The sequence below is a fragment of the Scyliorhinus torazame genome, chromosome 15, assembly GCF_047496885.1.
Source record: "Scyliorhinus torazame isolate Kashiwa2021f chromosome 15, sScyTor2.1, whole genome shotgun sequence".
Classification (NCBI taxonomy): Eukaryota; Metazoa; Chordata; class Chondrichthyes; order Carcharhiniformes; family Scyliorhinidae; genus Scyliorhinus; species Scyliorhinus torazame.
Genome location: NC_092721.1, coordinates 102504570 through 102516006, shown reverse-complemented (window position 1 = coordinate 102516006; position 11437 = coordinate 102504570). Strand labels below are relative to the sequence as shown.

Below are 11437 nucleotides of genomic sequence, written 5' to 3'. Positions count from 1 at the left end.
AGAAAATGCGAAAAAGGAGAATAAAGAAATATTTTTAAAAAACTTTATCAGCAATCGATTGTCAATTAAATAAATAGGAATGGATTAAAGTCGCTACAATGTGGCCGATATGCAAAATATAATCAGGGAAAGTTAAAGGAGCGCCTCCAGGCCCTGATCCGACATGTCCGGTTTCCAAGGGGACCGAGATCTGCAAACTCGTTCCGGGTGAAAGGTGGGAGGGCGGTCTCTGCGGCGGCGGCGCAGTGAGGGTTCCAGAAGCTTCTGGGCCGCTTGGCGAGGGGCGGCAGGGACGGGAGAGACTGACATGTCAGACATCGGCGAGAGTTGGATCCTGACCAGGGAGGGGAGGTGTATTTGGTGAGACAATGTTCGGATGCCTGGTTGCGGGTCGATTGGTAAGTTTATTTTGATTCAACACTTGCTTGCGCACCCGATCTGCACAATTGGGATTTAATAGTTTATTTTGAACAAATATTGGAGCTGAAAGCCAGGTAATACTTTTGGGTCTGTGAAAAGTTACCCTATTGGAAGCAGCGGTGAGTGAAAGTTGTGTTTTGGCGGAAAAATGGATCAGTTGACTTCAGTAAAAAGCAAAAATATTGGCAGTACTTCGCCGACCTGACAGCTCACTTACCTGCTGATTATTTCCAACAATTTCTAGTCTTATTTCCGCAGTGTTTTGCTTTTCCGCAGTGTTTTGCTTTTGTAATTGACTTCAATTCTGTTTTACTCTTTGACTTTTGGGGAAATGCTTGACTTACGTAGTTGTGGAGTACGTATTTTTAGCTACTAAATTACCTCTAAATTTAAGGCAATGAGGCATTTTTAAAATAACATGTAAATATTAAAAGATTTTAATCGCCTATTTGTTTCATTAGGTCTATTACGGCCCCCAACTTTATGCTCTCAAGCCCAAATGATGCAGATTTAAATGTATCTAGTTTTGCCTATTCTACATTTTGACTATTCTACATCAAGCACTCCTGTCAATAACACCCAGTCAGAATCATCCCAGAATGTAAAATAACACCTTGTCTTCTTTTCCCTGCCACAAACTCCTCTTCCATGTCGTTCATATACTCTTCTCCAGTTCTAAGAGTTTGGTTCTGTGGAAGAGTCAGATGGACCCAATGCACTAACTTTGTTTCTCCACCGATGTTGCCAGACCTGCTCAGTGTTTTCTGTTTTCATTTGAGCTCCAGGATTTCTTTGTTACTATGAGTGAAACCATCTATTCAATCACCTCTGCTTCAGTCCCTCTTCCTCTTACCAATGCAAGAATCTTCCCTTAGCTTCTTTCCTATCTCTCCTCACATTCTGAGTGCATCCTGTCCATGAGGTTCATTTCAATAATCGCTTATATTTTAACTGTTCAACAAAGTAAAATGTCCCAAAGTGCTTCTCAGGAGCATTATTAAATATAATTTGGCAATTAGCCATGTAAAGAGATATTAGAGCAGGTGATGAAAAGCTTGGTCAAAGAGGTTGGTTTTAAGGAGAGTCTTAAAGGTGGGGAGGTAGTGTGCTAGAGACGTTGCAAAGGCAATTCTTGTACCTTCTTGTATCAGGCATCTCAAGGCACAGATGGCAGTGGTGGAGTGATTCAAATTGGGCATGCATTGGAAACCAGTATTGGAAGAGCTCTTGTGCATTGCAAATATCTTCTCTCCATTTGTAAACGTATCTTCAGCCATCTTGACCATCAGTCCTGGAATTCCCTCCCCAAACCTCTTTGCCTCTCCACCTTTTTCTTTAGCACACTCTATAAAACCTACGCCTGAATAAGATTTTACTTTGATTATCCACATTATGACCAATCCAGGGGCTGGCTTAGCACAGGGCTAAATCGCTGGCTTTTAAAGCAGACCAAGGCAGGCCAGCAGCACGGTTCAATTCCCATACCAGCCTCCCCAAACAGGTGCCGGAATGTGGCGACTATTTTAAAGGCGCTGTGTGAATGTAGTTGGTGTTGTACAATATAAAGTGCAGCTTTGCTTTCAGATTTCTTTTAGCTAATTTGCACTCTTTAGTCTGGTTTTCCAGCTTTCTTGGCTGGCAATTAGCAGATGTATCAACGTTAATGATTTTCTAAAATTCTATAAAATAGGCTTACTGAGTTTACAACACATAGTTTAGTGCACTACTATTTGTGAAGCAAGTAGAAATTCAAGTGTAATCTGTAATGTTTTACTCTCCTCTCAAATACTTCTTTAGAAAGTTTGTCTAACCATAGAAAAATAAGACCATGTAAAACTACTGGATTTTTTTTGAATTTAGAGTACCCAATTATTTTTATCGAATTAAGGGGCAATTTAGTGTGGCCAATCCGCCTAACCGGCACATCTTTGGGTTGTGGGGGTGAAACCCACGCAGGCTCGAGGAGAATGTGCAAACTCCACACAGTGGGCCGGGATCGAACCCGGGTCCTCAGTGCCGTAGGCACCAGTGCTAAACACTGCGCCACCGTGCCACCCCTGAAAAACTACTGGATATAAATTATGTTTTCACATTAAAATAATTTTCACACGGTGGAGATTTAAAATAAAACTACAAAGAACCCCACCAAATACACAAATCAACACCTGGGTATTGGACAGCTGCAACCCAGCACCATTAATATTACAAAATGCCCACATTTAGTTTACTAAGATGGAGGCAGAGGTTGCCTCCCAAGTTCTGGATTCCTCGAACAGAGGAGAGATTTTTAAAACTACATCTACTCTATTGGATCATTTTAACATTGTGAACATCTCAATTGAATCAACCTGTAACTTTCTAAATTTGTGGCATACGAACCAATCCTGTATAATTTGTTATTTCATAATTTATATTGTCCACCTTCCAAAGCCAGTATATCTTGAAGTGTGGTGCTCAAAACTCAATGCACTTCTCCAGATGAGGACTCATCAATGAGCAATTGAAACATAACTGCCTCATTTATCTATTCCCAACCTTAAGATAAAGGATAACATTTCATTCGACATTTTGATTGCTTTTGTTAGCCGAGCACTAACATTGAGTAATCTGTGCAAAGACACCTAAATGTCTTAATTCCTCCACAGCTTCTCTTCAATAGTAAGAAAATATTTGTATTGTCTACTTTGGATGCAAGAATGACATCTCACATTTTGTCATATCAAATTCCATCTAACACAATTTTGCTCACTTAATCTATAGCCTTTGCAACTTTCTGCTCCCATCTGTGGAACTTACTGTGCCTCCTAAATTTGTGTCATGTGGAAATTTGGATAAACAACTTTCGTTTCTTTATCCAAATGGTGAAAACTAAGGCACAGTACAGATCACCAGGGAACGCCACTTGTCACATTCCCATAATTAAATTTTTTTTTAGAATACCCAATTATTTTTATTTCCAATTAAGGGGCAATTTAGTGTGGCCAATTCATCTAGCCTGCACATCTTTGAGTTGTGGGGGGGAAAATGTGCACACTTCACGCGGACAGTGACCCGGGGCCGGGATCAAACCCGGTTCCTCAGCGCCATGAGACAACAGTGCTTACCACTGTGCACCATGCCGCTCCACATTCCCTTGATAAGAAAATAAAAAATAGGAGCACGAGTAGGCTATTCAGCTCTTCGAATCCACTCTGTCATTCAATGAGATCATGGCTGATATTCTACTTCAACATTGCCTTCGCAATTCTCTGGGGCAGAAAATTCCAAAGATTCACCACCCTGTGAGTGAAAAAATTCTTCCTGATCTCAGTCCTAAATGGCCTGTCCCTTATTCTGAGACTGTTCTCCATGGTTTATCCCTACTTTCTATCTCCTGTATTTCAATTGATTTCTAACCCATATAAGATCACCTTCAATGCCATGCATTTTTACTGTCTGGAAATCCATAGAGTGAATCCATTGATGTGCTCTTAGTGGTTTCAAAGGGTACTTGGTGGTTAAATCTTGCTGCAATCACTTGCAAGGTCCTGAGGATTGCAAAGGTAAGAAACAATGCACAAAATCAACTGCTAATAACTGCAGGATTTTTTTCCTTTCTATAGAAATATTGTCTCTGATTTGAGTGCCCTAATAACTGATATTACTTCCTGAGTCAATGCAGTTTTTTGGCAGATTACAAATGATGTTCTACAAGGATTGAAGCTGCTATTGTTATCACATAGCATAAATTATTTCGACATGGAAATTGGAAATAACACAATATCAAAATGTTGGTGATGGCACAAATTGGTGTATAGTTAGTTTTGAGGAAGACTGTGACATATACAATATATTAATAAACTTGACTCTGTAAACAAGGTGTGTAAATAGCAAATCAATTTCAATATAGGGAAGTGCAAATTGGTGCATTTTGATAAAAGGACTAATGATCTCCTTTGAAAATTAGAATCCAAATGTGGTAGAAGAATAAAGGGATCTGGTGTACCAATTCATAAATTATTAATAATGGCCATGCAAGTTAACTCGGGCATAACAATGCAAATAAATCATTGGAGTTCAATTCTAGAGGAATAAGATTCGAAATTAGAAAAGTGATGGTAAACTTATTTAAAATCTTGGTTAGACGAATATTATTTATTCTTTCATGGGATGTGGGCATTGCTTGCCCAACTCTAATTGACCTTGAGAAGGTGGTGAACCGGCTTGTACTGCTGCGGTCCATATGGTGTAGGTGCATCCACAGTGCTGTTTGGAAGGGAATTCCAAGGTTTAAACTCAGTGACAGTGAAGGAACAGTGAAATTGTTCCAAGTCAAGATGTTGTGTGCCTTGGAGAGAGCTTGCAGTGGTGGTGTTCTCATGTACCTGCTTCCCTTTGCCTCCTAAGTGGTAGGGGCTGCGGGTTTGGAAGGTGCTGTCGAAGCATGCTTGATGAGTGCTGCAATGCATCTTGAAGATGCCACACACTGATGCCCTGATGTGTTGGTGGGGAAGGTAGTGAATGTTTAAGTTGGGGGATGAACTGCTTTGTCCTGGATGGTGTCAAGCTTCTTGAGTATTACTGGCGCTGCACTCATCCAGAAAAGTGGAGATTATTCCATCACAATCTTAACTTGGTTTGCACATGGTAGACAAGACTTAGGGAGTCACGAGTTGTTACCTGCTTCAGAATTTCCAGTCTCTGACCTCTTGTAGCCATAGTATTTATATGGCAGTTCCAGTTCTGTTTCTTGTGAATAGTAACCCCCAGGACATTGATAGTGGGAGATTTAGCAGTAGCAATATCATTGAATGTCGAGGGGAAATGGTTAGATTCTCTTTTGTTGGAGATGGTCATTGTCTGATTCTTTTTAAAAATATATCTTTTTATTCAAGAAAGATTTCCTTTATAACAAAATAAGAGCAATGCAGGAAACCCCAACACAATACAAACTCCACCAACCCGATTCTCAGTCCACACCCCCCTCAGCCCCCCCCCCCCAACAGCTGACGGTAAGCAGTTCCCTGAAAAAGGAGGGAAAAAAGCTGCCATCGTGAGTGGAACCCTTCCACTGACCCCCCCCTCATGATATACTTGATCGTCTCAAGATACAAAAGTTTCATAAGGTCCGCAGGCCTTGGGCGGCACCAGGGACCTCCACCTAAGCAGACCTTCCGATGTCCAAATCGGGGGTGGCACCGGTTTTCGAGTCTTCTCTGACACCGCGTCGAGCGCCGCACGCTGTTGCAACGCTGTTGGCACGTCATCGGCAGGCCCTCCTGCTCCGCGCCGATGAACTGCGTTCTCGACTGCATGGTCTGAATGGTTGGGAACCCGGCGTGGCGGCTGTGGACTATGTCCAGCGCCATCACACTCGGCCTGGATCCATGCCACTGGCCAGGGGGGGAGCTTCCGCGAGGGCTGGGGGACTGGTGGGGGATACCTGTGGGGTCACATTTGGCGGGTCTGGTCAACGCATGCCTGGCGCCATGTTGTACGGCGCAACTGCTGCAGGTCATCACCGTGCGCAAGCGCGGCCATAGACCCAACCATTCTCTGAGCGTTTTCGGCATGAGGGCCGGGAGTTTTACCCGGCGCCTCTGCTAGCCCCTCACCGGCCCCGGAATCGGTGAGGGTTCGGCATTGATTTTGGCATCGTAAACGCCCGTTAATTCTCTGTTTCAGCTGGCACTTAGCCACTGAATCCACCCCATGGTTCTTGCAAATCGGAACCAACAGTGACATGGAGCCCAGTTTGAAATGCTGCCTAAACTGATTCCAAATCCTCAAAGTGACTATCATCACCGGACCCGAAGTGAATCTTGTAGGGGAAAACGAGGGTGGGGCAGTAACCAAGGCCCTCCGACTCGACCCTGTGCCCTATGCATGAACCCTCCTCCATCCGCCCCCATATAAATTCCAGACCCCTGAACCATCCTCGCACATTATCAATATTTGGCGCCCAATAGTAACATTAACATCTTATCGGCCCAAACAAAATTGCATTCAATTTATTGACCATGCAAAATAAAGCTTGGGAAGAAACATTAAGAGACACTGGAACAAAAACGTCGGGAGAATATTCATCTTCGCCGTCTGTACTCTTCTTGCTAAAGGCAGAGGGAGGGCATCCCACCTTTTCAAGTCTGCCTTCAGCCCATCCACCAGGCTAGCAAAGTATAAGTTTATGGAGCAAAGCTCAATCATGGGCCACCCGGATTCCAAGATAATGGAAGCTAGCCCTGGACAACGAAATGCCAACCTCCCCAGATGAGCTCCCCGACCTGGCAGGGGGGGGGGGGGGGGGTGTTCACTGGAAAATATTCACTTTTTTGCCCAGATTCAGCTTGAACCCCGAAAAGGAACCAAAACTCTCTGAGCAGCTTTATTATCTCCTCCACATTGAAGAATGGGTCAGTGATGTATAGCTGCAAATCATCCATGTATCAGGACAATCTATGCCCCCCCCCCCCACAACGCTCTATCCCCCTCCATCCAGTGGACAACCTCAACGCAATGACCAGCGGCTTGATTGCTAAGGCAAACAAAAGAGGGGACAATGGACACCCCTGCCTTGTATCCCTATTCAGTTGAAAATAATCTGAGCTCAGCGCATTAGTATGCACATTCATTGTGGGATTCCTGTAGAGTAACCTAATCCATGATATAAACTTTTGCTTAAAGCCAAACCTGCTAAGGATTTGGAAGAGGTACCCCCGCTCAACCTTATCAAACGCTATCTCAGCATCCATCGATATAATCACCTCTGGCTCGGGGTCCTAAGGAGGGCGACAGCACAACATCTAGCAATCTCCTAATGTTGGTCAACAACTGCCGGCCCTTAACAAAACCAGTCTGCACCTCCAAAATCAGCCCAGGAAGGCATGGCTCCAAACGCATTGCCAACACTTTAGTCAACAACTTAGCGTCAGCATTTAACAATGAAATACGAATCCTTTCCCTTCTCCCGATCAAGGAAATCAATGCCTGCGCCAATGTGGCCAGCAACACCCCCCTGGTCATGGTCCCATTAAACATGCCAAGCAGAAGTTGGACCAACTGACCCGCAAACTTTGTAAATTTTAATCGGGAATCCAACCGGACTCATCTACATGAACCTAATAAAACTTCATGACCTCCAGCCCGATCAACGTCTCCAACTTCTCTCCTGCTCCACCTCCGGGAAGGTCAACTGCATCTTATGATGATTATTCTCTGGGGGCTCTGACTTATACAGCTCTCGGTAGAAGGCCTCAAACACCTCATTAACCTTCTCTGGGGCAGAAACCAACCCGCCACTCGAGTCCTTGATCTGCACTATCTCCTGGGAGGCAGTCTGCTGTCTCAGTTGGTGTGCTGACTGACGGCAGGCCTTCTACCCATACTCGTAAAAGGTCTCCCTCGATTGCCGCAGCTGGCTTGCCACCTTGCCTGTTGACAACAACTCGAATCCTGTCTGCAATTTCTTTCTGCTTGCCATAACTCCAATGTCGGGGCAATTGAGTACCGGTGGTCCACCTCGGGAATGGATTCCAACAGCTACTGCCTTCCACTCTTCCAGATTTATCCCTATGTGCCCTGTAAGAGATTATCTCTCCCCTAATGACTGTCTTCAGGGCTTCCGTGAGCATGAAAGGCAAGATCACCTCATTCCTGTTAAGCTCAACATACTCCCCAATGGCGGAGGATATATGCTCACAAAATCTCTTATCCATGAGCAGCGCCATGTCCAATCTCCACAGGGGTCACTGAGAGCGACTCACCTCCAACATCAGGTCCACAAAATTCGGAATATGATCCGAGATAATGATCGCCGAGAACTCCCCCTTTCCTCCTCACCCCTGGGAGAAGAGACCTACCCCTCCCCCAACAAATCAATCAATCCTGGACCTGATGGGCTTTGGGGAGGATGGGGGGGGGCTACAGAATAATAGAGGAAAATAAACACCCAACCCCTATCCCCCAAACAACTCCAACAGTACAATATACAAGTTCCAACTTCGCCCAGAAAAAACACTCGCCAACAGAGCCCCGTAAAAACCCCCACGCCCTCCACCACAGAACAAAGATCCCACAATAAATATAGATACAGATGAAGCTAACTGTGAACAAACATGTAACTTTTTAATCCTTGAGCACTTTAGTTCACCCCCAGTATCTGCTTCTTGCCAAACTCATTCGCATCCTCTGGCACATCGAAGGCTATCTATGACACCTGCGATCGTCTGTGGTGGTTTCCCAGATAATAGGCTTCTGCCTCAGCAACCGAATGGGCACGATCCAATTCCGAAGAGAAGGCAAAACCCCCTTCCTCACCAACTTTCCAAACATCTTAGACACATAGTCTGTAGAGTTTGAGCCCTCCAGACCCTCACGATTCTTACGTTTTGCTATCTGTAGTGCTTTTCCAGATCGTCAACCTTGGCCTTCAACGCTTTACACTCTTCAGCCAGCAACACCATCTCTGCGTCCAAGGAGACAATCCGATCATCATTGTCTGAGAGTGCCACCTGCACCTTCTGTATTGCTTCACCTTATACCACTGCGCTGGTCCATCTTTGCCAAGGCCGCCCGAATAGGGACCAAAGCCCGCTCCGTTGCCTTCTCCAGGTCACCAGCGACCGCCTGCCGCTGCTTCTTAAATTTGTCCGTCAAGAAGCTAGCCAATGTCTCGGTTCACCATGGAAAGGCCAAGAATACAGCAGAAACCTCTGCCGTGTTCAAATCCACTGAGGCCTGAGGAGCTTCTGAGCCTGATGACGATACCTTTCCCGACTTCTGCGTTGTATTGTATTTGCCGGACATTACCTTTTATGAGGGGACCCCTATTCCATCAAACTAAACTAATTTCCCCCGAAATTTTGCCATCACATGAAGTCCACTGCCTGGCTCTTGGAGTGGTGCAAATGTTACTTGCCACTTTATCAGCCCAAGACTGAAAGTTGTCCATTCTTGCTACACATGGACATGGACTTCTTCATTATCTGAGGATGGTACTGGATGTTGTGTTAATGTCAGTGAACATTCACCCCCCATTTCTGACCTTAGATGGAGGGAAGGTCATTGAAGCAGCTGCAGATATTTCGCCCTAGGTCACTACCCTGAGGAACTCCTGCAGTGATGATCTTGGACTGAGATGATTGACCTCTGACAACCACATCCACCTTCCTTTTGTGCAAGGTATGACTCCAGCTAGTGGAGAATCCTCTCCCCCCCCCCCCCCCGGCCAAATTTTCATTGCCTGGTTTTGCTTGGCCTCCTTGATGCCACATGCAGTTAGACTATATCTTCATGTCATGTCATGTCCTCGCCTGTTCAGTTCAGCTCTTTTGTCCATGTTTGGATCAAGGCTGTAATGAGGTCAAGAGCACAGTGGCATTGGCAGAACCCAAACTGAGCATCGGTGAGCAGGTTCTGCTAAGTGCTGCTTCATAGCACGGTTGATGACACTTTCCATCACTTTACTGATGATTGAGAGGAGACTGATGGTGTGGGTTGCATTTGTCCTGTTTTTTTATTTGTGTACAAGACATACCTGGACATTTTTCACATTGTCAGGTGGCTGCCAGTGTTGTAGCTGTACTGGAACAGCTTGGCTTGTGTACTGCTATTTCTGGAGCACAAGTCTTCAGTACTGCTGGTATGTCGTCGGGGCCCACAGCCTTTACTGTATCGAGCGGCATGGTGGTTAGCACTGCTCCCTCACAGTACCAGGCACTCTGGTTCAGTTCTGGTCTTGGGTGACTGTGTGGAGTTTACACGTTCTACCCGTGTCTGTGTGAGTTTCCTCCAGATGCTCCGGTTTCCTCCCACAGTCCAAAGATGTGCAGATTAGATAGATTGGCCATGTTAAATTGCCCCTTAGTGTTCGGGGTATGGGGATAGAGTGGGGGCGTGGTCCTTGGTAGGGCTCAATATGCCAAATAGCCTCTGCATTGTAAGGATCCAATGGATATCCAGTGCTTACAGTCATTTCTTGACATCACATGGAGTGAATGAAATTGGCTGAAGGTGGCATCTGTGGTATCAGGGAGCTCCGGAGGAGTTTGATGGCTCATTCACTCTGGGATTCTGGCTGAAGATGGTTGCAAATGCTTCAGCCTTGTCGTTTTCACTGATATGCTGGGCTTTCCCATCTTTAAGGATGGGAATTTTGTGGTGCTGCCTCCTCTGGGTAGTTGTTGAAATGAAATGAAATGAATGAAAATCGCTTATTGTCACAAGTAGGCTTCAAATGAAGTTACTGTGAAAAGCCCCTAGTCGCCACATTCCGGCGCCTATTCGGGGAGGCTGTTATGGGAATCGAACCGTGCTGCTGGCCTGCCTTGGTCTGCTTTCAAAGCCAGCGATTTAGCCGTGTGCTAAACAGCCCCAGATTGTTTAACTATCCATCACCATGAATGGCAGAACGTGGCAGGATTGCCCATCTGATCAGTTGGTTATGGAATCACTTGGCTCTGTCTGCCACATGCCTCTTCAGCTGTTTGGCATGCAAGTATCTGTATTGTAGCTTCACTAGGTTAACACCCCATTTTAAGGTATGCCTGGTACTGCTCCTGGTATTCCCATCTGCACTCTTTATTAAACCTGGTTTGATGCCCCAACTTAATGGTAACTGTAGAATTGGGGAGTATGTCGGGCCATGAGGTTCCAGCTTAGAGTTGAATACAGTTTTGCTGCTGATGGTCTCAGTGCCATGTGAATGCTCAGTTCTGCATTGCTAGATCTGTTCTAAATCAGCCCATTTAGCATGATGGTAGTGCCACACAACGCAGTGGAGGCACATTCAGTCTGAAGGTGGGACTTTCTTCACCGCTTGGACTGTACACTGCTCACTTCTACCGATACTGTCATGGACAGATACATCTGCAGCAGGTAGATTGGTGAGGATGAGGCCAAGAAGATTTTTCCCTCTTGTTGGTTCCCTCACCACCAGGCCCAGCCTATCAGTTGTGTACTTTAGGAGTCGGCCAGCTTGGTTTCTAATCGTATTACTGAACTATTATGATGGATATTGAAGTTCCCAACCGAGGGTAAA

At 45.3% G+C, this 11437-nt stretch overlaps 1 protein-coding gene across 1 annotated transcript in view; it reads left to right on the top strand.

Moving 5' to 3' along the window:
* Positions 1-221: 221 nt before the first annotated feature.
* hikeshi (heat shock protein nuclear import factor hikeshi) overlaps positions 222-11437 on the top strand; it is a 32717-nt gene continuing 21501 nt past the window's right edge. Inside the window, exon 1 of the mRNA XM_072476494.1 lies at positions 222-398. Coding sequence (XP_072332595.1) covers positions 369-398 — 30 coding nt within the window. The 5' untranslated portion in view covers positions 222-368. The remainder of the gene's footprint in view (positions 399-11437) is intronic.